Source organism: Stegodyphus dumicola, chromosome 3, assembly GCF_044657685.1.
Source record: "Stegodyphus dumicola isolate Sdum_Otavi_A_Nest chromosome 3, ASM4465768v1".
Taxonomy (NCBI): Eukaryota; Metazoa; Arthropoda; class Arachnida; order Araneae; family Eresidae; genus Stegodyphus; species Stegodyphus dumicola.
The window spans coordinates 92,792,045-92,819,781 of record NC_140770.1 but is presented as its reverse complement, the minus strand read 5'-3'; the positions used below and the strand labels follow the sequence as shown (position 1 = coordinate 92,819,781).

General features: G+C 29.6%; 1 protein-coding gene across 1 annotated transcript in view; it reads left to right on the top strand.

The window, feature by feature from the left end:
• The first annotated feature begins 12,151 nt into the window (after positions 1-12,151).
• LOC118190746 (MARVEL domain-containing protein 1-like) overlaps positions 12,152-27,737 on the top strand; it is a 35,745-nt gene continuing 20,159 nt past the window's right edge. The window contains exons 1-3 of the mRNA XM_035361520.2: positions 12,152-12,295; positions 17,238-17,370; positions 26,151-26,327. Of these exons, the coding sequence (XP_035217411.1) occupies positions 17,254-17,370; positions 26,151-26,327 (294 nt within the window). The 5' untranslated portion in view covers positions 12,152-12,295; positions 17,238-17,253. The remainder of the gene's footprint in view (positions 12,296-17,237; positions 17,371-26,150; positions 26,328-27,737) is intronic.

Below are 27,737 nucleotides of genomic sequence, written 5' to 3'. Positions count from 1 at the left end.
AAAAAAGTTTCGAGAAAAGAGCTTCTTCCGCTATTGATTTAAAGAAGGGCTATAGTAGAAATACTCTCGCTGGAATCGACGTCCCATCGATGTACCCAGAACATTCTGCAACTTAACATAATGTACTTCACTTGTTACTCTGTAGACATAGGTGGTTTCGCTTTACTCAAACAATCATATATCCCCGAAATGTTTTTTGCAATGCTCAATCACGGAGAGCTTTTAGGTCTGATAAGGCTTTTACAATTTACATTGTTCTGCAGAAAAAGAAAAATGAAAAAACTATTTCTAATAGCTCTATCTTATTTATGATAAAGAAAGAATATATATATATATATATATATATATATGATGGATGCAAGGAGTTATAATTTCTTGAAAGCAAATTTCTGTGAGATTTTACTTTTTCTTCCTTTATGTTGGCTGATTACATTGCTGGAGACAAAACCATTGTTATTTTTCATCTTGCCTGCTTCCAATTAACCTAATGTCTCTACAAGTGTACTGTAATAATACGTTCTTCTTTTATCTCCAAAATATTTTCCGGCATAGCAGCTGGAAATCATTGCCTTCGAAGAATACTATGACTAAAAGCAACTCTGTTTTAAAGCTATAGTGCCCATAACACTTGTTCTTCGTTTTATTGTTGTAAATATTAGTAACTGCTTTCAGACTTTATATCTAGGCAGTATGTTTCTGAAATTAGTCTCTGATTAATTTCAGAAATTCGAATGTGTAGTAATTAATATTAATGACTCTGTTAATTTTTTTGCTTGATTAGTATGTTTTGTTTCGCAAGCTTCTAAATATGATGCATAGTACTTTGACAACAACAATGACATTTGATTAACAATTATAAGTCTTATAGTTAACGTCAATGCTTGCTCTAGATTGCTGGTGAAAAAGCTACAATGAAACATCTTTCATCATCGACTGTCAGCAATGTACGCAGTCCTACAGCTAGTGATTTGTCTTCGACATTATGCATACATTTAACTGCTGTAGATTATCCTTTTATTTTGTAAATTATTTCACACAAATTTCCGAATGCTTGAATGTCCCCTTTCGCAGTAATCATCTTGATAAATCATTACTCATATCATGATATTAAATTTCTTTTTAATATTTCTCTGATATGCTTCGAGATTTAATTTAACCAATTTTATAAGTAACTAAAAATGGTAAGTGCTGCCAGAAGTCAGTTTAGTACACCTCAAAAGAATAAAAAGTTATCATCCTATCCATCTTCTAATAATATAAACATCAATGCTTCCGAAAAAACTTCAAACTGATTTTTAAAGTTAAACATACATAATAACTACGTATTTTCATTTTTAAATGCTGTCAAAATATTTAATTTTCTAGGTTAACATTGAAGATTTCAAACATAATTTCCTCTAACACCGTTATTCAATACAACACATACTATTCATGATCCTGGTAACAAATATAAGTTTGTCAGATTTGTTTGCTTATTTATTCAGATATCATTCGTTCGTATTTACATTCCCAAAAGTAAGGGAAGCAAGTAATTATCCTTCTCACGTTATTCTTCTCACGTTGATTTATTGGTATCGGGTTATTTAAATTCAGTTTATCGTAAGAGTTCTAAGAAAGATATATCATGTCGACACTATTTCAGTTTGAAATATGTCATCAGTGAAATATGAAACTGCATTTCGGAGATAAGAAATATTGCACTGGGATGTTCTCTGAGTAGCAAATTCTGCCTGTTCCTCGAAAAACGAAGAATAATTTACGTTTTGCAAGAAAAATACCAAGCTCTATCTTTGATAAAAATTCCTTTCGTTAGAGCAGAAGAACATTCAATTAGGTGGAGGATATTTTCTCATCTTTGCAAATGTAACTTTTAATTCCCCCTCCTTTTATTATCCATATATGATATTTTGCAGATTATTTCCTGTTCTCTAAAGAGATCGGAGTACAATATCTTAATAGCACTTCGAAAATGCGGAAAACTGCAATGCCAGAATATAAAAAAATTCCAAAATTAGTTTCTTCTAAAGAATACTGACGTTCTAGAAGTATACTAAGAAATATGCAAGGAAACTTACAAAAACTTAAAATACTATGGAAACTTTAATGTTTGCTGAAAATTCATTAAACAATAATCAAGTTTTTTCTGTGAAGTATTTGTTTTTATAAATTCATATCTTAAACTTTGTAGGTGTATTGTGCATACTTTAGAAATATAGTAACCTTCTGGGGGGAAAAAAGCTGAATTGATGTAGCTGGATGATTGCAAGTGGCTCGCATTATTTTTTTAATGCTAGCAAGATTCGATTTTGTACAATGAAACTTTTTAATACGGAAAATATGTCCACTCAAGAAATCATGTTCACGCGGAAATTTTGTTCAATAAATATATTATATTTTTCATTTGCTTCCTTTCAAAATCCACTCAAAAGCAACGCCTCTTTTAAAATTTCTCCTTCAGTTAGTACAAACGAAATTTCTGTCACAAATTAGAAATTTCGCCTTTATTGATATAATCGCATCTTTCTCGGTTTATTCAAGATTACCACAAACTTCCTAATCTAGCGTTAATTTTCAAATCTCTCAGACTCTTTTGGATTTATACCAATATTTCTCACTATTTGAACTTAAAAATTTTAGTGATGGGAAGATAGAATATTTTAAAGCATTTTACTGCCTTATTTCGAGTTTGTTTTATATATAAAATAGCGTGTTAATTAATGTTTAATTTAAGTTTATAAATACGTTTTCTTAGAAATATTGTTCTGGGCTTAAAGTATAGTAGTTTAGTAACCTGTCATCATTATCTATTAATTGAACATATAGAATAATCTTAATAACTATTGGTAATATTTAGATCTAATGAGTATCTTTTTTATATGAATAAATAGCATAACAAAGTTAACTTTCTTTAACTGTATTAATATTCTAAACGGTTTATTAAAATAAAACTATGAATAATAACTAATTTTTAGTTAATCGGGATTTAAAAATACAAAATTTTTACATTACTTATAATATTCGAAAAAAGATTCAATTTACTGGTGCCATTAAAAACAATAATAATACCACTTAACAGATAATACTAAAGAATGAAATATTTAATATTATTTATTCCTTATTTTAAAATTTATTTGTCATTAAATGTAATTTTAAGTGTTTTTTAGAAAGAGAAAAGTATTATAAACTGTAAACGTGATGAGATTCAACCAAATCTTTCGGGTTCGGCAGAAATAGTTGCCAAACATATTTTAAGTCAGAAAACCAGTTATTAAAATAGAATTTTAAATATCTAGCATTTTATTGTTAGACAATTTATTGTTATTTAGTAACTAATTTTATGGTTTCTTTACTCAGCGAACCGTTTCTTGAAATTTTTTAATAACTCCAATCATTATTGATCTTGATCTAGCCTCTTTGATTTATTAACAAAAGGTTAAAACAAAGCCTCAAATGTTTTGTCACTTCGTAAATCATTTTACTTTGTAGGAAACAATAATACAAAGCAAATGCCTTAAACCGTAAATATATCCCGAAGTTAAAAGCATTAAGTGGTTTCAAAACAGAAGAGTGATCCTCGTCAGCTGTGTAAAACAATGGGGAATGAACTGTTTTTTCTTCACCTTCTTTCCTACAGTTATTGCCATATGATATAGAAAGAGACTCATTCTTTTTGAAACAAAAGACATTCTTCTTGAATTTTATGATTTGGAGCTTGAGAGTGTGCTTGTTTTCAGTCATTCGCAATGCATCTAATACAAAAACAGCATTTCGCGTTTACTGAAGAATAAAAGAAGTACTTCTACTAATCGCTTCAGAATAAATATATTTGTATTCTTCTTACCTGCATCTTTAAACTAGTCTTATCGAATCCTTTGTTCTATATTAGAAGTACTTCTGAAATGATAATAATGTCGGTGAAAGATATATTTCTTGTCTGTTACATAAAATTATCTACTGTTCTTAATCTGCAAACAAATCTGATTTAACCAAAAATTATCTGCTAGAATTAAACTGTAAATATCGCATACAGTAATCTAATATTTAGAGGATCAGGAGCATTTAAACAGTAATATTTATTTGCGCTCTCATTATTACAAGCAAATTAAATAAAAAAATCTTTAAACTATTTTTTAATTATAAGCAATAAATGGCAAAAAATTACATCACTCAAGAAAGTAATTCAAAGTCAGAATGTAAAGAAAATAATCGCACGAATTTTATTGATCAAATCTATACCTCTACATTGACTGATGAGTCAAATCAGTTAAAAACTCTTTTCCGATTTGAATTAAATCCTAGCCCTCGATGTAGATGCTATTAAGCAATTTCAGATGCCCCACATTGACGTCAAGTAGTGAAAGCTAAAGTGCAAAATTTTTCACTTATATCATTTTACCTTTATTAGAAACTATTTTTGAGAACCATGAATATTCAAGGTATATACTCGCAATTCTTCTGACGGGGATTATTAGCCTACATTGCAGGAAAAGGCGAAGCGAATAAAAAATACGTTAAATTGAAGAACTGTTCTTATAATTTTCAATAAGGTAAACAGTAAGATAAAATTTACAGTATACAAAAAAAGGGAAACAAAAAATATCTGAAAGCTTTCAGATTTTACATTACGCCCAAAGGGGTGTTTCTTTAAACTTTTATGCGTTACCTTTATTTATTAAATATAATGTTCTTCGCATTTAAACCATAAATTCTATTCAACAGGAATATCGCAAAATAATTTTTAAATGAGCGTATCTTTAGATTTCCGATACACAGTCTTGTGCGCTGGAGATAAAAATGTCCCCCCCCCCGTGCAGTATTGCCATTGCTCGCTTTGAAATTGTTGAGAGTCCTAATCAAAAATTCGTTAAAGTGTTACAAAATAGGAAATCGATAATAAAACAATTTCCAAATTAGCGCTTCTAGATGCCCATATTCGGTGGGGGGGGGGATTACGTTATTCAAAATTTGATGGCTCTAGGTCACGTTCTTTTATCACAATGCGAGAAACATACTACATTTAAGCAGATTCTTCGTTATTTAATTTCTTTAAATATAACGCAGGGCGATTATACTTGGTGATGACAATTTGAAAAATGAAACGGACATTTAAAGTTTTCAACGGACAATGCCAAAACGAAATTAGAAACCTTTCTGGGCTAACGCCCTTTGGGCTAAAAAATACGAAAGGCTTCAGATTTTATAGAACGCAGGAAGGGGCTTTTTTATTATTTATTTATTTTATTTATTTATTTATTTATTTAAACAGCATATCTTTAGAATTTCGGATAATAGTCTCGCGCGCTGGAGTTGAATTTTTTTTCGGTACAATACTCCCATTGTTCAGTTTGAAATCGTTGAATTTGTTAATAAAAAATCCGTTGAATTTTCGCAAAATATGAAGTAGACAATAAAACATATTCCTAATTCAGGCTTCGAGGTGCTCTTCGGGTGGACTACGTTATTCAAAATTTGATGGCTCTAGGTACCGTTGTTTTTTACAATGGGAGAAACATAAATACATTCATGCAGATTCTTCATTATTTAGTTTCTTTAAATATATTAGAGGGCTCTAATATTTGGTGACAATAATATGAAAAATAATACACCATTTTTAGTGATTCAACGCAAAAGGCCGTTTCGAGACTAATAGCCCTTCTGTGCTAACGCCCCTTTGGGCTAATAATGAGTTATAGCAATCAGTGAGAATATCATTTCTCACGAGACTATTTATGATTCAGCATAGCGTGTGGCCTAAAACTGAGTTAGATAACTTTTAGCAAACAAAGTATCACTCAGCCTTAGATGACAGCTTATTCAGAAGTCAAACAACAAAAATCAGTGTTATATTTACAAAATGTTCACAGGACTAGTTTCGACGGTTTTACCGAACCACCATCCTCAGCTTCAAAACCGCAAATGAACAAGATTTTGAAAATGTACCTGTGAATTACCTGTGTTTGATGACCTGTGAAAATTTTGTAAATATAACGCTGATTTTTGTTGTTTGACTTCTGAATTAGTATTTGTTCGGCGTGTTATTGTGTCTTAATGACAGCTTATGTTCATATTATGGAGAAGAACTGTTTACGTTCACATTATGTTGCAAGAAATAAAAGATATTCCTCCTACGAGCCTATTGTGACGTATTCCTTAGCTAATTCAGGTAGCGTCTGAGAGACTTTGGTTCAAATCTTAGCGAAATCACAAAAGAATTTTTAAGAACTTCCTGCTCCAGATTTCTTACTGACTCTGTAACGTGAAATTGTAAAGAGATGAAAAAATTCAGTCTAAAAATTAAAACGTACAAGCAAAATTTTACACCTGGCTGGGGTTTCTTTGGAACTCACAAGAGCTTTCTCAAGGAACTGTTATTGCTAGAATGTGTAAAAGCAGAGAAATCTTATAGCTTTGTGAAATGTAAAATCTCCTTTTCATAATCTTATCTTATGGACGAGAAGAAAAGCTTTTACTCTAATATGAATATAACAACAAGGTGATTACACAATCAACGCCATATTCTAGAAAAAAGTTACCTCCATACATGTTGTTGCGAGCTAGGGATTCTTAGCCGTTTCCTCTCTCTGAAAGCTTGGGAAAAATCAATCTTAAGGCTTCGAAGATGCATTTTCGCAAATCTTCCAGAATGTTGGCAAGTTAGCGAGAAATTGTTAATGTCGACAACTTTACAGTAAAATCTGAGGTATTTTATGTTATTTAACCAATTATTACGATTTGAAATTTTACTATAACTTCTCTTTTCCGAAGTTCTTACCAGAATGCAAATTAGTTGTTTCTGTATGTAAGCTGAGGGTTTTAAATGTTTAGATAAATTCTGGGAACATCGTCTCTGGCTAAGCTATATTCTGGCTTTAGCATCTTGCTAAACAACGTTTAAAGAACGCGTCGTTAAATACCTTGAGGCAGCTCAAATAGTCTATTATGTGTGTAGTCTTAGACTATGATGACTTCATTTGAATCTAACTTTCTGTTACGTCAATTTGAATGCACTCAGGTAGCGGAGGTTCATTTGTTGCACAAGCTGTGCGTTTCTGTAAGAAAAAATGGTTATTTTAACCTTCTTTAGACTTTAGACGACTTCTTCAGACTGAGCGATAACTTTCTTCTAGTCTAGTAGAATCTACACGACATTAACATAAGTTTCTAGACAGTGCAGAACCCTACAAACTGTCATCAAGGCCCGTCAGAAGCATATTTGCTTATATCTCGCGTTCTATTAGAGCTATTTTTAGACTTTAAATTTTGTTGCGCTTAGGATTGAAAGTTCTACAATTCTATTCTAGAAATAAACCCTTATATATAAAACATTGTGTCAAAAATTCAGTTAACCATAAAATAATTATGCAATGAATATAGTATAAATAACTAAATAAGAAAACACACTCTATGACAATAATTTATAAAACAAACAGGGTAATTAAACTGAGTGATATATTTACAGAAATTTACATCATCATATAACGCAGAAAATTTCTCATGGAGAAATCTAATTCATGCAAAAAAAATCATCATTTAATGCATTAAATATTTATTTATATGCCAGTCAAATGCAGAAGGTAAATGTCCCGTCGTTACTAATTTATTATCACTCCTACCTATTTTTATCACTTGCTACATGTCTTTTACTACCATATTTCATTTTTTGGGGAGGCGGTCAATTCAACTCGAATATTCGACTATTACGGTAAAAGAAATTATTATAGTAGGCTTGATAAATGATGCCTCCAGTTTTTACGAACAAAGCTTCATTCTTTATTATGTATCATGACAGAAGGGTTAAATGGATCCAGCTAGTATACATTATTTCTGTGATAAAAATTCCTTTCTGTTTATGCAGGGAAACAGGATTTTGTTATACCATTGGTAAAGTGATTTTAGTAATTTCTGAAGATAATTTATTAAACTTAAAAAAATTTTCAGTAGTAATTTAAGATTAAAAATTTAGCTTCACCGTCTTCGTTTTCATGGAAACATTATTAAAGATTGAAAAAAATAGCTTCATTGTTTTTTCTATTCTTGTTGAAGAACATGAAGGTGAGGGCAGTGTTACATTCGTAAGTGGTACATTCATAAGTAAGTGCCCTACTTGACCTGAGCTTTGAGGACCTTTCCTTTTAAAACGCAGGATGTGTTTGTTATTTTTTAATTAATTGGCCTTAATAGTATAAGGCTTCCCTGAAACGAGGATCGTTTTACGATAGCAACTAGCACGACCCTTGAAATCTATGTCTGAATAAGATGCACCAAAACTGAGAAGCAGAAACTAATGTATTGATATGTTATAAGGTAGTATTATGGAGAGGACTTCGCAATAGTAATATAGTTGATACAATATTTACTTCTTTAATTACAAAGTCCTTGTAATATAGTTATCACAATATTATTAGGACTTGCAGTAGAAGTCAAACGATTACTATTTACAATTCTGTTAACTATTTAGAGTTAATTTATTGTTATTATTATTCTTGTATTAAATTTAATTTCTTTTTTTAAACTCAAAAGAGCTATTAGTCTCGAAACTCGATCTGGCGTTGATTCACTTTAAATAACATCCATGTAAATGAGCTGCTTCACTTTCTATTTGAGTCTGTTGCCATTCAGAAAACTGTAAAATATTTATCTTTCAAATTGAATCGGTCTGTTATTAATTAAAAAATTAAGCTATTCAAAACAATAAATACAGTTCTTAAGATATTTCACTTTTTAATCTGATTTGTATGATTGATTTAAATAAAAATGCATTTAATTTATGATACATCTAGTCAGTATTTTTATAGAACTGAGTCACATATTTCAAGTATAAAGAAAATATATAACGTTCTCATGCAGGTCTAAGGTACTATTCGGTTTTGAGGGCCGTAAAAAATCGCCAAACTATTGTTGATGCCAGTGCTGTCAAAAATAATTACGACAGCCCTAATGCAAGAAAGGAAGTATATAATAGTAAATAACTATCTAAGATAGATGTTTTAATTTAGATGAAAGCTTAAATTCATATAATACTTTTTTTTTATTATAATTTATATAAAAAAAGGTTAAACATGACTGAATGGAAGCATAAGAGTAGATAACTATTTCAGATCATTATTATAATTTATATAAAAATTGCTAAGCATAACTGAATGGATGCCTGCATCGCTATTTCGCTATTAAGTTATCGCTAAGGCATAATTTCATCTCGTTGGTTGTTCAAACATAATTTTCTATGATGAATGATGCTTTTTCTTTGAAAAAATTCTCGGTAAAGTGCCGAATCGCCTACTTATTTGTTTGCCGCTTTTTACAACGGTAAAAACAATTGGATTTTTGTCAACTTTTCTTTTACTAAGTGAAAATAGTGAAAATTTTTAAGTGAAAATACTTTTTAAGTTGATGTGTACATAGATAAAGTCAAGGGTGTGCGCAGTGGCATTTTTGTACAATTCTGGAATTTCTTTCCTAAGTGAAAATAGGTCGATGTGTACATGGATACCGAGTATGTGCAATTCTTAAAAACGCGTCAAGCAGTAGGTGATTCTGCACTTTACCCAAAATTCTATTGCAGACTTTTCGTCATGAGCAATTCCCAAATTATTAAATCCATAGGATATCAAAAAAGATTTAAAATCAAAAATGGATTTAAACTCAAAAAAGGATTTAAAAATTAAACTAGTATTTCAAAGGCGTCTTAAGAATTATAGAACTATATAAACTTACGCAATCTGAAATCAGCGCGTACGCTAGATATGGCGCGCTTTTAAATGGGCGCGTTTGCTAGATTTGGTGCTTTTGCGCATACATTTTCGCTGCAATTTTTTGACCGTCCTCAAAACGGAATAGTACCTTTTATTTTCATCTTCAAGCATCCTATAAAATGTTTCACTATTCCACCCGAGTCATCTATCTCTACTGATCGTAACCACTGATAAACCACATTAAGCTTAAAAAGAGCCCTTTTGGACGACCATTAAAATTTAAATCCTTTCAGAATATTTTTCTTGGTTAAAATTTTGAAATCAGTGTTTTACTGCTCGCAAGAATTCTATCAATTATAATTTTTATAATATTACACACATACGTATTTCCATCAGAAATATTTCATGCTAATTTTTTTCAAATTTCCATACGCTATTTTAAATGCCTATTGTCAAAATCCTATTAAAGCAGGCTTTTTTTTTTTTTTTTTTTTTTTTTTCTTTCGAGTTTACTATAAAATTGTATTAGCGACTATTGCCAAATTATAATACATGACATACTTCATCATCATCAGATCGTATCTGTTATAATTTAGATATTTCTTTAAGTCTTGGATGTTGCAACTGGAGCCCATTTCCAAGAAACCTTGTAATGAAATTTTGTGCTTTATTCATTTTTTAATCTTATTTAGGAATTTTTCATTACTCTGAAGCTAGGTTTCCCAATTGAACTTCAAAAGATTCGATGCTTGATTTTCTTCTTTATTTTTCTACTTTTCTTTAAAGTCTGTCCTGAAAAAAACTTTTTTCAATTATTTATTTTGAGACACTTCTGGACATGAAGTCAGTCATATGTATGGCACCTAGGATATTTGCACTAGGAGCATTTTATTTAGGATTTATTTTTATCAATAGCACATAAAAATTTTCTGTCTACTGACTGTACTCAGTTTCAAAACTCTAAATAATTTCTGGATCAAGAGGTTGTAACTTTGATATCTGTTTCGTAGGCGAAATTTTATTGCGATATTTTCTAAATTTAGAAACTTTCTAAATTTAAAAACAATTAAGCTAAAAGAGAATTTTCTTCCTCTCCCCAAAACAATAGTTTTATTAACTCCCTTTCGTTGATAAACAAATCTTTCTGTAATCATCCAGCCTTCATTACTTGCTTGGTACGAATTTGATTTTAAAATTTAGAGAAAAAACTTCGATTCTGTTTCCATCGTTTCTAGCACAAACTTATTTATTTATTTATTGAAGTTTTAAACAGCAAATTCTTGATTAGAGTAGTATATTAAATCTAAAATTTTTGGACTGCGGTTCTTTCGAAAGAGATTTGAAGTTTCCACTTAACATATAAGTTCCTCTCTCAGAGAAATGAAATTCATAGATATGATCATAATCCACAAAATGATGAACGGAAGAAAATTTAGATGGAATTCTTTGCATTGCAGTTGCGAGAAGCTTCAGACCTTTTACTTTTCCCTTGCCTTCTTTCAGTAGATTTTCAGAGTACTACTATTAGATAAAATATAAAATCTTTTGCTTAACTTTCAAATTTGAGGAATTGTTTACTGACTAACAAACTGAGAAATTTAAAAGCAATAAAAGCACATCTTGATAAATTGTGCTTTAAATATGCTTTCGTGGTAATGCATCTAATTGTTATCATTAAAATGTATTAAATTTGAAATATTATTCAACTGATAAGTTGTATGAAATTTTGCTTATAGTAATAATAAAGTTCCTAACATCATATGCTTATGTAACTAGAAACAAATTGTATTTTAAATTTTTATGTTGTTTTACGTTTTTGAAATTATTTCATGATAAACCCTTCTTTAAGGTACTTACTGCAATTTGAAACGTTCAAATTGCAATTTGTTTTCATAGTATAATGTCAAATGACACCAAAAATAAAACTTTGGGGCAACCCTTAAAGAACTAAATTGGCAAATTAAAAACATTTTAGAGACCTTAAAAACTACATCAAAATATCTTACTTATGAATGACTATATTCAGTTATTTGCATTTACCTTTGACCATTTTGATTTAAGTCTTTATCATTAAAACGATTTTATTTCGAGTTTCAGGTGACCTTTGTTATGATGATTATGTAATTATAAAATTTTTAATAAAATTCAGCTCTTTATTTCTACTTTTCAGTGCATTTTACCATAATTATATACTTTAAAAGCCTTTTTATATGCAATTTATTAAATATTTTACCAAAACCAAAATTCCAAAAAAAGGAAATTTAGGATAAAATATTTCACACAACAACACATTAAGAAAAAAAGACGGTTTTTTTAGACTTCTTTCTTCTTAGAAGTTTGATTTAAATGCATCAGATACAAATTAATTGCTTTAACAGTATGCAACATGAATTTACTATCTCTGAACTTTGCGGTTTTAAAACTTATGAATAAAAGGAGGAGGAAAACCTTTTAAAGTATACTCCTAGTTTTGTTCTTTACGGTTGGCGTGTGGCAACATATCATTCATGTTTTTATTGCCACCGCGTCCGCGTAATGCTCGGTTTATAAAACCTTCATAAATTCTAATTCTGGGAGTGTCAAACTAGAGTGACATTTTAGCGGTAAGTAAATATGAAATATTTTCGTTTTGTACGTTTGCGTTTATAGGATCTGAGCATGCTTCTCATTAGTCGTGTAGCATTAAAATTTGTGCATTTTGTTAATTAAGAAGTATATGCGGTAAAATTAATATTCTTTAAGAGTTCATAATATCTTTTAATTTGTTGCCGTCTATAAATTCTTAAATAAAGGAAACTGAACAAAATTTTAAATGTTTGACCTGTTAAGTAACTGCTGTTAGAAGGAATTGCATATTCAGTTTAAAGCTAATACACAAAAAATAATTTTTGATTTGAGTTTGTCGTATTAAGATAAGAGGTTTTGACGTGTTTTAATACTTTGAAATGCTTTTTCACGTGTTTTAATAATTGGAAGTGTTTTTTAGGAGTGTATTATATGCAAAATATGTGTTCTGTTTTTTAGCAGTGTATTCGTGCTTAAAATTTATTTCAGTTTGTTTTTAATTAGTGAAGAGTCGAATATATATGGCATTCAAATGATAAACACCAAGTCTATTGCACTCCGTTTTTGTGTCTTGTATACTATAATATGGGTGCCTTAAAACACTAAAAATTTTTATTTATTGTTTAGTAGTAAATATTTGTACACAGTAGAGGAGGAATTAATTATAATTAGACTTTCAATTCTTTAGAAGAATATCCATATTAAAGTTAACACATTTGAAGGCACTTCCCATTAGAAAAAAAGAAGAAAAATTCAATTTATCTTTTTATGTTATTTATTTATTGTGAAAATTATATTGATAATGCTGGTGTTGAATTTCTGTATTCTTCTTATTTTTTTTTTTTTTTTTAACTCAAAGTTTGAGTCATGCTAAGATTACCTGAAGTTGAAATAATTTTTATATTGAATTGTTTATAAAATTCAGACACATTAGACTAGGTATAATGTGAAATGTAAATTTTTATATATTCAATCAAATGTAGATCTTTATCACTTTTGATAGTTGTTGTTAATTTCAGTCTGTCTAAAATGAGAAACAAAATTCTGAACAGATTAAAATTTAAAAGGGTTATATAGCTTTTAACTTGGAAAAGAGTATACACAAATTAAATTTTGTGTGTAAATACTGATGTATTTGATATGTGAAAAGCTTTTTGCATTTACATACCAACTAATGATGACTTCTAAAAAATTTTTTTTAACATATTTATAAGCAATATTGCCTCATCGTCTATGTTGACCAGCAAAATATACTGAATGTTTGTTTCCATTTTTTTTCTTTTGTAGACCAAGAAATATTCAGATTTCTCTTTCTCTTTCTATTTTTTTTTTTTTTTAATGGAAATCTGACTGTCTTGTGCATTTGTATCTTTCTAATAAAAAATAGATCTTTATCTCAGTGCACAGCATAATAATTGTTATTTTGTTGCATTATGTGTATTTTTAATGTAATTTTAACAGTTTACTTTGAAGTAATATGGTTACTTGTTCAATTAAATTTTAATTATGCCATTTGCTGTTTTCTTTTTAATTGGAAAGGGATAAATACAGAATCGCCCACTTATTTCCTGTTTTTATCGATATGTACACTGCGTAAAAATAGAAAAGGGAGCCAGTTCTATATCTCCCGTTCTACTGGGCCGATTGACGAAATTCAAATTGCATTCTTCATGTCTCGAAAGTGCGACTTAGGATATATATTAGATTTATATAGAGCTCTATTCTAACATTCTAACATCTATTATTTTCACATAAAATCGGACTTTTTCTGAAATAACATACCAATTTTTTTCCATATTTCGATTTTACGACTCAAATTATGCTTAAATATGAAATTTTGTAAAATTTGGTGAGAAATTTATGGAAAAATTCATATGTTGGCTCTTTTTTTTTTTTTTTTTTCCAGTTTGTGCCAAGAATAGTTAGTTCACTTGGCGAAATTCTTAATATATGGCAACCTATTTTTCTTTCCCGTGAGTGGAAAAAATAGTTACAATCCTTTTTTTTTTTTCAAATAATGTTCTTCATATTACATTTTTAATTGTAATTGTTATTATTTTAAGTAATTTTTAAGTTATTATTTTAAGTAATTTCGAATTTCATTTTAATTGTTTGTTGCATGGTTTCTTTCAAAAAACTTTTAAACATTTGGCTAATCTTTGGAATGTGGTAACAGGTAGTTTGGCGATAAAGGTTACTACCTAAGACTTTAGCAGTGTACAAAGTCAAGAGTGTGCGCAATGCCATTTTCGTGCAATTCTGGGATGTTTTTTAAGTGAAAATAGGCCGACGTGTGCATGGATACTGTGTATGTGCAATTCTTAAAAACGCGGCAAGCAGTTTGCGATTCTGCACTTTCTCCCAATTTCGCGCCTAATCTTCGTCATGATTAAGCACTTTTGTTCCATAAAAGTTCTAGCATAAGCGTAATTCGGCTAGCAGATTGTCGGAAAAAAATGTTGAGTAAAAAAAAAAAAAAAAAAAAAAAAATTTCGTGAAACTTCTAGTTTTTGTTTGGACGCCTTTACTTCGTGAAAAGAAAATGGCGTCCAAACAAAAACTAGCAGGGTTGGTCGCCAAATTTTCACCAAAAAATCGCCAAGTTACCATAATCCAAAGATTAACAGAAAATTTCTATTTACCCATTTGAACTGCGTAGTTTAAATAAAAGGTGCATCGTTTATTTTTTTCAAATAGTTTTCTTTATAATTTTTTTTGTCTTAGTAATTATTTTATGTAATTTTTAGACTTTTATTTTAATTGTTTGTGTTGCATTGTCTCTTCAGGTAATTGTTTTAAAATTTTCTATTTATTCATTCAAACTGAGCATTTTAAATATATTTATTAATATAAATTTTCCAGGATTTTATTTTATTTATATAAATTGCGGTTCTTTCGGAAGAATACTTTGTGTCCCAGACTACGGTGCATCTGAAAACTGAATATATTCAAGAGAAAATACAGTAAAGCACAGTTAACACGCCTTTCAATGTTCCGTTCAGAAAAGATATATAAATGAGAAAGATGTATAACCGACATTTTAACTTAGGATGACTTGCATATATTGTTTTAAATAGCTTTAACATTGTGCTCATTGCTTTACACAATTTTATCATCCTACATTTACTTTCTTAAAATGTTATTCATATTTTAGTCAAATATTTTATTTTTGAATGGGATAATTCTATATTTCCCATTATATTGAGCCGTTTGACAAAATTGAAATTGGGTTTTTTTTGTGTCTCGAGGTATTTTGACACAAAATCTGACTTTTCCTGAAATAACATACCAATTTTTTCCCATATTTCGATTCTATGACTCAAATTATGCCTAGGTATAAAATTTTGTAAAATTTGGTGGGAAATTTATGGGAAAATTCAAAAATTTATCTTGGCACCTCTTTCCTATCTTTTTATGTTGTGCATGAGGGGGTTCAAAGTCGCATCATTCGTACTTTCAGATAATTTTAGAAACCACATTTGATGTTTTATCACTTTCAACAAATATGCAAAATTTCAAAACATGCCAATATATAAATTTACGTATATCTTCGGAAATTTTTGAATAAAAAACTAATTTATTGCAGGTATGCTTAGAAATACGTCTACTTTGAGATGATGGTAAAAAATTTATAAATAATAATTCAAATTTTTTTTTGAAAAATTTAAGAATTATTTTAAAATAAATCATAAAAATGGGTAATTTTATTTGGAATGAACCTGAATTTTGAAATGTGAAAGGAAGAATCAAATATGTTTAATACAAAAGAGAGATTAAGAAATATATGCCAAACTCAACATTGTGAGCTAAAATTTTGAGGTCTAATCTTTTAAAAAACTACTTGTGCGATTTTTACAAAAGGTGGTAGTTTGGCATAATTTGAGTCGTAGAATTGAAATATGGAAAAAAAAATTGCCATGTTATTTCAGGCGATTTTTACAAAAGGTGGTAGTTTGGCATAATTTGAGTCATAGAATTGAAATATGGAAAAAAAATTGGCATGTTATTTCAGAAAAAGTCCGATTTTGTGTCAAAATACCTATATTAGAACAATGCTATATATAAGTCTAATACATATCCTAAGTCGCTCTATCAATACATAAAAAACACAAGTTGAAATTCATCAATCGCCCGAGTAGAACAGGAGATATAGAATTGCCCCCCCCTTTTTTTTTTTTGCGCAGTGTACATGCATTAAAGATAAACGTTACATCCAAAGTGGATATATATTTATATTCAATTAATTATTGCATGCAAAACTTAAAAGAAAAGGGGGGATGGGAATGCCCATTCTTTTGTTATTTTCTGTCTTTGAAAAGCAATCTTATTTTAACTAATTTATTATTTTCTTTCCATTAACTGAATTTCTTTCCAACAGAATCCACTGAACAAAATGGAACTGAATTTTTTGCAGTTGTGATTAAGATGACATAGTTAAAAATCATATCGCTGCAGTTTGTGAACTTTTCCACAAGCTTCCGAAATGCGTTTTTCTGATTGCTAACTTTGTCATCTCGCTGTGAAAAATTCATATCCTTGCTGACATTAGGGCGGAATTCAGGTAAATTTTCACAATTATGATGGCTGAATTAAGTCAAACAGAAACCCATATTTTTGTAAACATATCGCAAAATGTGATATGTAAAAATAGAAGCTTTACATTGGCCAAATTTGTACATCGTAATTTCGAAAATTTAGCTGAATTCCGCTTTAAAAGCTATGAATTTATGAAATATAGATTTTTTGTGTTCATGCGATAGATTAATGAAGAAGCTAACATAAACCTGACAGATTTTCACTGTACTGATATTTTGTTTAAAAAAGTTCATTAAAGAAGGAAACTTAAACTTTCTATTCGATTTTGGGGGGTCTCTAATGTGGGGTGGCTATGACTTATTAAAATTAAGTTTTAATTGAAGTATGTTAGGGAAAACAATGAGTTATTTTCAGTTTTAACATGTTTGATATTTACACTTATAGATTATCCTCCGGGAACATGACGACTAATGTGACCATTTCAGCTCAGACTACGACAACAAAAATATCTCCAAATATTCGCTTCGATCCAACTTACGTAAAAACGCTTCCTGGTATTTTGAAAATACTTGAAGTTGTAAGTAAAATTAATTTCTTTTTAAATATCAAATTTTTCTTTTGTATATATTTAGTTTATGGTAGTGTTTTCGGTTGATCTTTACATTACGATAACTTGGCGATTTTTTGGCGAAAATTTGGCGACCAACTCCCCTACAGCAACCCTTTATTTTTTTTCCCCCGCCGCCATTTTGTCTTCACGAAGTAAAGACATGTTTCTTTTCTTCTTATCTACTGAACACTTCTTCCAACAATCTACTAGCCGAATTACACTTATGCTAGAAATTTTATCAAACAAAACTGCTTAATCATGACAAATATTCACTGCAAAATTCGGAAAAGTGCACAATACCATACACCTTACGCGTTTTTCAAAATAACACATACACATAAACCATGTACACGCCGACTTATTTTTACTTAAAAAAACATCCCAGAATTGCACAAAAATGGCATTGCGCACACTCTTCACTATATCCATGTACACTGCTTTTTTCTCATAAATTAGAAAAATTTCACGAAAATGCATGAAAATTTTGTGAATCTTTAAATCCGGTAAAAAGGACATATATGAAATTACCTGATTGCAAAAAAGTATATACCCTTTCCAAGGATGAACATTTGCACGTATAAAATAAATAAAATATCCAAAAACTTTTACCTCTAAATTATCTATTATAAATGTCACCAACAAATTCATAACGCAAACATTAAAAATGGTTGCAAATACTTAAATTATTGCCATGCACGTTTACTTCCACTGAAATGTATACGAAATTCCTACAAACATATAATTCACAAAATAACTATCATTTCATTAAAATATCACTGAACCATGTACACGTCGACTTATTTTTACTTAAAAAAACATCCCAGAATTGCACAAAAATGGCATTGCGCACACTCTTCACTATATCCATGTACACTGCTTTTATCTCATAAATTAAAAAAATTTCACGAAAATACATGACAATTTTCTCAATCTTTAAACCCGGTAAAAAGAACATATATGAAATTACATGATCGCGAAAAAGTATTTACCCTTTACAAATATGAACATTTCCACATATAAAATAAATAAAATATCCAAAAACTTTTACCTCTAAATCATCTATTACATTATACACGTCACCAACGAATTCATACATGAAGCATTACAAATATTTATTATCAAATATTTAAATTATTTCCATGCACATTTATTTCAACTTAAACATACACCAAATTCTTACAAGTATAAAATTCACAAAATAACTATCATTTCATTAAAATATAATTAAATTCAAAAACACCACTTAAAATATACATGAGCACATACATTCAATTAATAAAAATTACCTTACAATCCTAATTACTTTAAACTAAATCATTGCTAATAACAATTTTCCCAATAATACCAAATTCCTTTCCTTCTTACATTTCCAACAATGCATAAAAATAATTAAAAATACTAACTTACCTAATCTCCTTCAGAATCTTCATTACGTGGCGGATACACTTTTCTTCATTCTCTTTCAGAATCTTTAAAATCATACTTATCTTTCAAGGCAAGATACCACGTAAAATAAATAACATAATAAAACATGTTTATTTCTCTCTCACACAACCTTAAAAAACATTTCTTACTATCCTTTTCAATACCACTAAATACCCATTTCGAATTCACTTTACTTACGGCCATGGGATCCAAAAATTCACAAACACTATTTCACACAACACAGAATAAAGCCAAATACAAAATTCCCAGATTTTTCCCCATTAAAGAACAGTAATTCGTCCATTAAAATCACATGACATATCCCATCATCTCTTCTGATTAAAGAACCGTAATTCGTCCATTAATATCACATGACATATCCCATGATCTCTCATTTCCCCCACACAAAATAATGCGTAATCGGAACTCAGTACTGCTCACATTATTACCAAAGTCCCAGGTAGTAACCTTTATCGCCTCCAAAATGTCGCCAAACTACCAGTTACCGTAATGTAAAGATCAACCGTGTTTTCATTATTTATAAAACATTTTAAAATTATGACTTGTGTTTAATGAACTAAAAGCTAGTTGTATCTAGTTGTTTGTAAATGCTTATCTGTATCAAATTTGATTTTTAGTGGTTAAAATAATTATATAAATTCAAAATATGGTTAATCTTTGCATTATGGTAACTTGGCGAAAATTTGGTGACCAACTGTGAGACAGCAACCCTCTATTTTTTGTTCGCCGCCATTTTGTCTTCATGAAGTAAAGACATGTTTCTTTTCTTTTTATTTACTGAACACTTTTTCCAACAATCTGCTATCCGAATTACACTTATGCTAGAAATTTTATGGAACAAAACTGCTTAATCATGACAAATATTAACTGCAAAATTGGCAAAAAGTGCAGAATCGCAAACTCCTTGCCGTGTTTTTCAAAATCACACGTGCACATAAATCATGTACACGTCGACTTATTTTTACTTAAAAAAAATCCCAGAATTGCACAAAAATGGCATTGCACACACTCTTAACTTTATCCATCTACACTGCTATTTTCTCATAAATTACAAAAGTTTGCATGAAAATGCAGGAAAATTTTGTAAATCTTTAAACTCTGTATAAAGCACATATATGAAATTACCTGATCGCAAAAAGTATATACCCTTTCCAAGGATGAACATTTCCACGTATAAAATAAATAAAATATCAAAAAATTTTTACCTCTAAATTATCTATTATATTATAAATGTCACCAATGAATTTATACCGCAAACATTAAAAATGGTTACAAATACTTAGTGTCAAATATCTAAATTATTTCCATGCACGTTTACTTCAACTGAAACGTATACCAATTTGCTACAAACATAAAATTCACAAAATAACTATCATTTAATTAAAATATAACTAAGCCATGTACACGCCGACTTATTTTTACTTAAAAAAAATCCCAGAATTGCACAAAAATGGCATTGCGCACACTCTTCACTATATCCATGTACACTGCTTTTTTCTCATAAATTAGAAAAATTTCACGAAAATGCATGAAAATTTTGTGAATCTTTAAATCCGGTAAAAAGGACATATATGAAATTACCTGATTGCAAAAAAGTATATACCCTTTCCAAGGATGAACATTTGCACGTATAAAATAAATAAAATATCCAAAAACTTTTACCTCTAAATTATCTATTATAAATGTCACCAACAAATTCATAACGCAAACATTAAAAATGGTTGCAAATACTTAAATTATTGCCATGCACGTTTACTTCCACTGAAATGTATACGAAATTCCTACAAACATATAATTCAAAAAATAACTATCATTTAATTAAAATATAATTAAATTAAAAAACACTACGTAAAATATAAATAAGCACATACATTAAATTAATAAAAATTAGCTTACAATCCTAATTACTTTAACTAAATCATTGCTAATAACAATTTTCCAATAATACCATATTACTTTATTTACTCCTTACATTTAGAACAATGCATAAAAATAATATCCTCAAATAATTAAAAATACTAACTTACCTAATCTTCTTCAGAATCTTGATTACGTGGCGGATAAACTTTTCTTATTTCCTCTGCTAAATAAAAAGCAATCGTATGTGCGCCTGTTTCAGGATCTTTAAAATCATACTTTTAGTTCACAGCAAGGTACCAGGTAAAATAAATAACTTAATAAAACTTAATAAGCAATTTTTACTTCTATCTCTCACAACCTTAAAAAAAAACACTTATTACTACCCCTTTCAATCCCACTAAATACCCATTTCGAATTCACTTTAGATAGGGCCATGAGATCCAAAAATTAACCAACACTGTTTCACACAACACAGAATAAAGCTAAATACAAAATTTCCAGATTTCCCCCCTTTTCCGATTAAAGAACTGTAATTCGTCCATTAATGTCACATGACATATCTCATGATCTCTCATTTCCCTCACACGAAAAAATGCGTAATCGGAACTGAGTACTTCTCACGTTATTCCCAAAGTCCTAGGTAACCTTTATCGCCTACCAAAATGTCGCCAAACTACCTGTTACCATATTCCAAAGATTAGCCCCCAAAAATTTTTATATGAAGTTGCATTATTGCTAAACAACCCTTAAAAAAGTTTTACATGTTATTTTGCAAATTTTAAGTGATATTGCTCTGTATTAAATAAATATTTTTACATTATATTTCTGATTTAACCAGCAATTAGCATCAGGTATTTTATGTAAAATTTTTAACTTGATGGCAAGAGCCTATCAGTCCAATTACTGAGAATGTTTTAGCTCAGAAAGCTTGTTAGTCTCAGAACAGGATTTTCGTTTAAATGTGATCCATTGTAAAATGCATAATTCACTTTTTATTTGAGTCCATTGCCATCTGGCAAGATGTGAAGTATACATGTTTCATTTTTTTGTTTTGTTATTAACTCAGCTTTGAAAAAAAAATGTATTTTAATAAAAATATTATTGTGTGCTTACGGGTTTGTAATAGATTGAATGCTGATAATAGGTTAATTTATTCTTATTGAAAGAAATATATGAGAATGCTTGAATTTTCCTCGGAGATATTTGTACAAGTATTCACGATATTGCGCAATATAATCAGTAGTTATACTTTAAACTACTAAAAACATTAACATACAACGCAATACGAAGCATTATCAAAAGTGTAAGATAATTCAGGTATCTCAATTCACGTGGAACTGATTAAATAGCAATAACAATATTTAAGCTACTAACTAAACAAAACTGAGTTGAGATGTCTCTCTCCAGCTTTAAATAGTTTTCAACCGGCCGTGGGAGATAGTTCTAGCATTTTCTGCTTCTCAAGATTTCTGGAAATCGATAAAAGAATGGAATTATGGTTACAGCTAACATAGTGGTCATCAATATCAAAACAACTTACGGAGATATCCATTTATTCAATGTTAAATGTATTCTGTATTTTTACTTTTCCAGCATAGCTTTCTCTTAAAATTTGTCTTGCGCTGTATTGCACGAGGAAATAAAACAATTTAAATTATAATTCTACTAAAATTATCTATCGAAATACAAAATTCGTAACAATATAATTTTTATACTTTAAGTTCTTTTATAGAGTTGTTACATATATTTTCATTTTTTAAATATGTAGAAGATATAGTGTTCCAATATTAGTCAAGATATGTATTAATATAGTATCCTGTAAAATGTTTCACTGTTATACCTGGGCCATTTATATTTATAATCTACTGAACTTAAAAAGGAACCCATTTGAGCAACTGGTAAAATCTAGACCCTTCAGAATTTTTTCTTTCTTTTTTTTAATACATTTTTTCATAGTATTTTTGTGACGTTTACTTGTTTAACGTTTTCCTTTTGAAATATTCTTAAAATACAGCATCCGATGAATATGGATACAGGAGGGGTTGACTTTCCAGAGCCAGATAAATTGCTATTTCTAAATTAAATTTATGTGATGAGATATGTAAGAGAGAGAGTGTAGTCTTGGAAAATCAGATTTTATCTGAACAGAAATCTCTTCTTCTTTAATTTTATTGGGCAGTCTTATTTTCATAATATAATTCATAAATTTCTCTTTTTTCTTGAGGAGAATATATAAAGCAATAAAGTAGTAAGTCTAACTTTGTTATTTAGTGAGTCTAACCAATATTAAAATAATTTAATGTCATTCCATGTGTCACTTGTTTAGAAGCTTTGTATTTTGCTTTTGTTTCGTAAAAAAATTATGATATTTATTGATATCAACCACAGCCACACTTTTGGCCCTTGAATGTTTGTGAAGGACTCGGATTCATTTTATCTGAGTAAATTAATACGTAAAGCAACAAGACATATTTGTTTGGAGTGGGGTGTTGCTCATAATGATTTTCTTTCATTGGCCTGATCGTTGGGGGGGGGATTTAGAGTCCAAAGAACTGAAGTTCCGTCAACATAGCTACTTACATTCGTAACCCTTTGACGGGCAGTGGGACGCTAGGTATCTTAATCAGTTTATCTCCCTGATAAAAGCTGCAAAATTCCATTTAAAATACATACAATTATGCCTTTTAGTTCTCTAAATGTATAACAGATGGCAGCACCAGTTTTAATTCATGGAAATAATGTAAAATAAAATTTCTTTGCAGACCTAATTTTGAAGCAGTTTTTTTTTTTTTTTCTTAATTTCTAATGCAATTTAAATGGTCTGAACAACAACATTTGGTGTTAGAATGAATATTTTTATGTGAAATTTTCCTTTTCTAATAAAAATTATTATTTGAATTCATATATATTAATTAAGAACGGTTTAAATTAAAAGGTGCGACAAATACATCCCACAGCGCATGTAGGAAGTCCTGCTACTAGATGGCAGCACCGTTCAAATATTTTTTAAATCAAGTGTCACGTTCATTTTATATGTTGAATATACAAATTTATATTTTTCAATAAATTGCAATAATGTTAAAACTTGAAAAATATTTAGTATTTTTCCTGAAATAAATGAAAATATAACTCTGTAACATGAAATGTCATTGTAACAGGTTGCTGAATGGATATGTGAGTGTGATTTACCATAGAAAAATATCCTAAACATAGGAAAGAGAGGTGAAATGTAAATAAACATGACGGCCTTCTAAATATCTTCCTTAGCAAAATAGCAAAACTGTAATTATAGCAAAATTATGTAATTTTTTTTTAGAAAACTTTTATTTTATTTTTCGAATGTGATAAATATTTTCTAGATAATTATTCAAAAATGTTTTTTATATCTTACATTTTCATTTGGTTGCTAAAACTAGCACTTTAGATAAGTATATTAGGAAAATTTACGCTCACATGAATTACCTTAAAGGTTTACCTGTTTTTTTGTTTTTTTTTCCATGAAATAACATTGTATTAGGGGCTAATTATCTATGTGTAAAGTTATTTTTTCCGCAAAAAAATTGTTTTTTTATGCTCCGAACCTCAAAGGGTTAAACTTTATAATTTATTAGTTTTGCAGGCTGTTTTTATTACAGCTATCTCATTAAAATTAAAGTTTGAATTTTTGTTTTGCCAAAAAGTTACTATTCTGGATCTTCAAAGCAAAAGCATATTTGGTACTTTCTGTCTATAACAGCTTTGGAAAAATTCCAGCTTACGAAAGTGCAATTTTGAAATAATTGAGACCATTAACATAGTTTTGATGTAGATTTTGAATGCTACAGAAGGGGAAATATATCTGTCTGTAAAACTAAAGAAAATATTATCACAGTAACAGCTAAAACAACCACATTGAAATAAGTATTTAATAACAAACAAGCAATTATTTAGCTCTTTTTTTTGGGGGGGGGGTAAATTTAGATTCCTTTTAGGTCATAAATGCTTAATAATTTCATATTTTTAATGTGATAATTTCTGCATGTTATCAATTTAGATTTAAACCGGTGATCTAAAATATGGAAATATCCAAAATCCAAAATTGTCAAAGTCCTGATTGTTCCATATTTCAGACTTTGTACTGTAATTAATGGTCAAATGCACTGATTTCTCTTTGAAGGAAAAAACATTCTTTAGTGTATAGAGACATTAGGTATTTTGGAAGCAGGCAAGATGAAAAATTAGCAATGCCTTCGCTGGTAATCGAACCACGGACCTCTGGAATACCGGTCCAATGTGCAGAACCACTGCACCACGAAGGTACGTTAGAAAAGGCGGGAGAAATACCGTATATACTTCCCTTTTTAAAGAGCAACTGGGGTTTTAGGGTACCCAATCACCAAATCCTGGGTGAGGAGAATCATCATCCAACACCTTTTTAGTTCGGGTGCCACTGTAGAGACATTACATATTTTTAGGAAGCAGGCAAGATGAAAAATATGCAACGCCTTCGCTGGGAATCGAACCACAGACCTCGCTGGGAATATATTCTTTTTTCATTTATGAGCATAAAAATTAATTTGAAAATATTCTTTTTTGATACATATACATTTTTTTTAAATGTGGAGTACTGGATGCATATACATTTTTTTAAATGCTGCATTTCTTTAAAAAATTTTATTATTTACTTATTTATTTTTATTTCCTCTGAAAGTTCCCTTTTTTTATCTTAGTGCGGTTTTTCTTGAACTGATATTTTCCTTTTATGTAATTAATTGTACATAAAAATGGTAATACTCTTTTATTTCATAAATCTTACCTAATTCTTAAGATATGAATTTGTTCTGTTTAATTATTCATATGCAAATAAAACAAAATTAAAAGACATGGTTTGTAATCTGAAAAATTCTTTAATCTCTGCAAACCCTTGGCCTCAAGATGTGCAGATTATATTCATTATGAATTTTATTTTCTTTTTTCCCCTTCCTAAATTTTTAGTTAAATTTGTATTGTGTGAAAGAAAAGAGAATTCATAGTGTGTATGGATTATCAGAATTTAACTTTGTCCTGACAATGTATAAATATGTATCTGTCTGTTTATTATTAGCCCCAGAATTGGCCGAATGGTTAAGATGGCAGAATACTGATATTTCAACACAATTCAATCACTGATGAATAGTTAGTTATCATGATTTTCTTTGCATGTAACATGAATATGAGCCACTTTCTCTTAAAATGACCTCCAAAAAAGTATTCCTACCTGTAGGCAAATAACCCATGTGTGCTTTGCCATATTCAAATGATCATATGTAATTTGTTGACAAAAAACGTTGCTTAAGGTAGAGCATATAGTACTTGTCATGTCATTGTATGAGATTCTTAATAGTTGCAGACTTTTTTAAAAATTAACATAATAAACTGCCTTTTATTTTCATGCAATCATAATGCAGAACTCTATTTTTTAGGTTGTATGTCTCATAGGATTTATATGTGTACAGACAATACCCTTTGCAGCATATAGATCAGCTGGTGGTTGGTATGTCTTTGTGGCTGTAACTGGATTTTGGGTCACTTTATTATTATTCCTTGCATATTTGTTTCATTTTGTGGAGCGATTACATTGGCTTCCATGGTTACTAGTAGTAAGTATATTAATTTTGCTGTGCAATTTATAAAAATTTTATCTAGTGATAATATATGTGTGGACATCAAATCCAGTTCCAAATATTATAAGAATTTTAAGCAATATTGAACGAAACAAGTTATTGAAATTGCACCAAATGAAGTTAGAGAAATCATTGCATAGAATCGTAATATATGTTATAAAATAAGCCTAAATTGAATTCTATTTTATTATTTTTTTTCTAATGTGGTTATCAGTTCACTTGCAAAATGCATAAATAAATCTGTATATCTTATTTTGCCAAATATGAGTTATTCACTTACTCTTTGTAAAAGTGAATAAGTTTCTTTTAACTGTTTTGCATTTAGAAGCTTTATGATTTTTTGGACATCAGAATCCCTCATAAATTAATTTTATTGCTTTGATAGTTAGTTAAATTATCAAAATCTCTATCTTGATGAATTTGATATTCATGCATGTCCATTAAATTACATTTCTGTATTACCTATTCTGCTTTTCTGTTAATTTCTGTGTTTTGTCTTTAATATTGCAAATCAGCATACAGTACAAAGTCCGAGATCTGGACGTCCAATATCCGGAATGATCTAAAATCTGGACCTCAAAACCCCCGCCAACTTTTTTTTGTTAATGCTCTACGCTTGCAGATTTGGTTTTCTCCCTCCCCCAAGCAGATAAAACATGTGGAGAGTCCTGATTCTTAATTTCCCTTGGGCACTAAATAAATACCTTGTTATTGAAGAAACAATAATTTAGCATACATTTGTGTGATCAATAGTTTTGCCTCGTAGCTGCATATCTGCTTTGTCATATATCTGACACCAAAACATTCTAGATAAAAACATTGTTGATTTTATACCTACTAATTAATATATTATATCCCTGACACCAACTGGCAAATCATTATTTATATTATTTTGCTTTCATCACTGCATATTTATCAACACATGACAGCTTGAGTAATGGCTCATGCAGCAATGCCAAAATTTTTTTTATATTAGTACAAAGAGTATAGTAACCTGGCATTCTTATGCTTGGCAATGATTACAGATCTAAGTTGAATGCACTAAGAAATATTGACGAGGAAAAATTAAACAAAAATTTCTTTCCATATGCCAAAAATAGATTTTGTTAATGATACTCAAAGGCCAAAAGATTACATTTAGTGCTATTTGAATTAAAAATAATACCCCCCCCACGTAAACCCAGAACTTATATGGCCGCACCGGGCAGCAGAATTTAGGGAAGATAAGATTTTTGGAATTTAGAGAAGCAACGAGCAACAAAATTAAAGGATGAAAATATTTTTAGAGTTTAGGGAAAGCACTGGGATCCAAAGTTTAGGGGCCTCAAAAACTTGGAACTTAGGGAGGCATTTGGTAGCAGAATTTAGGACCTACAGAGATTACAT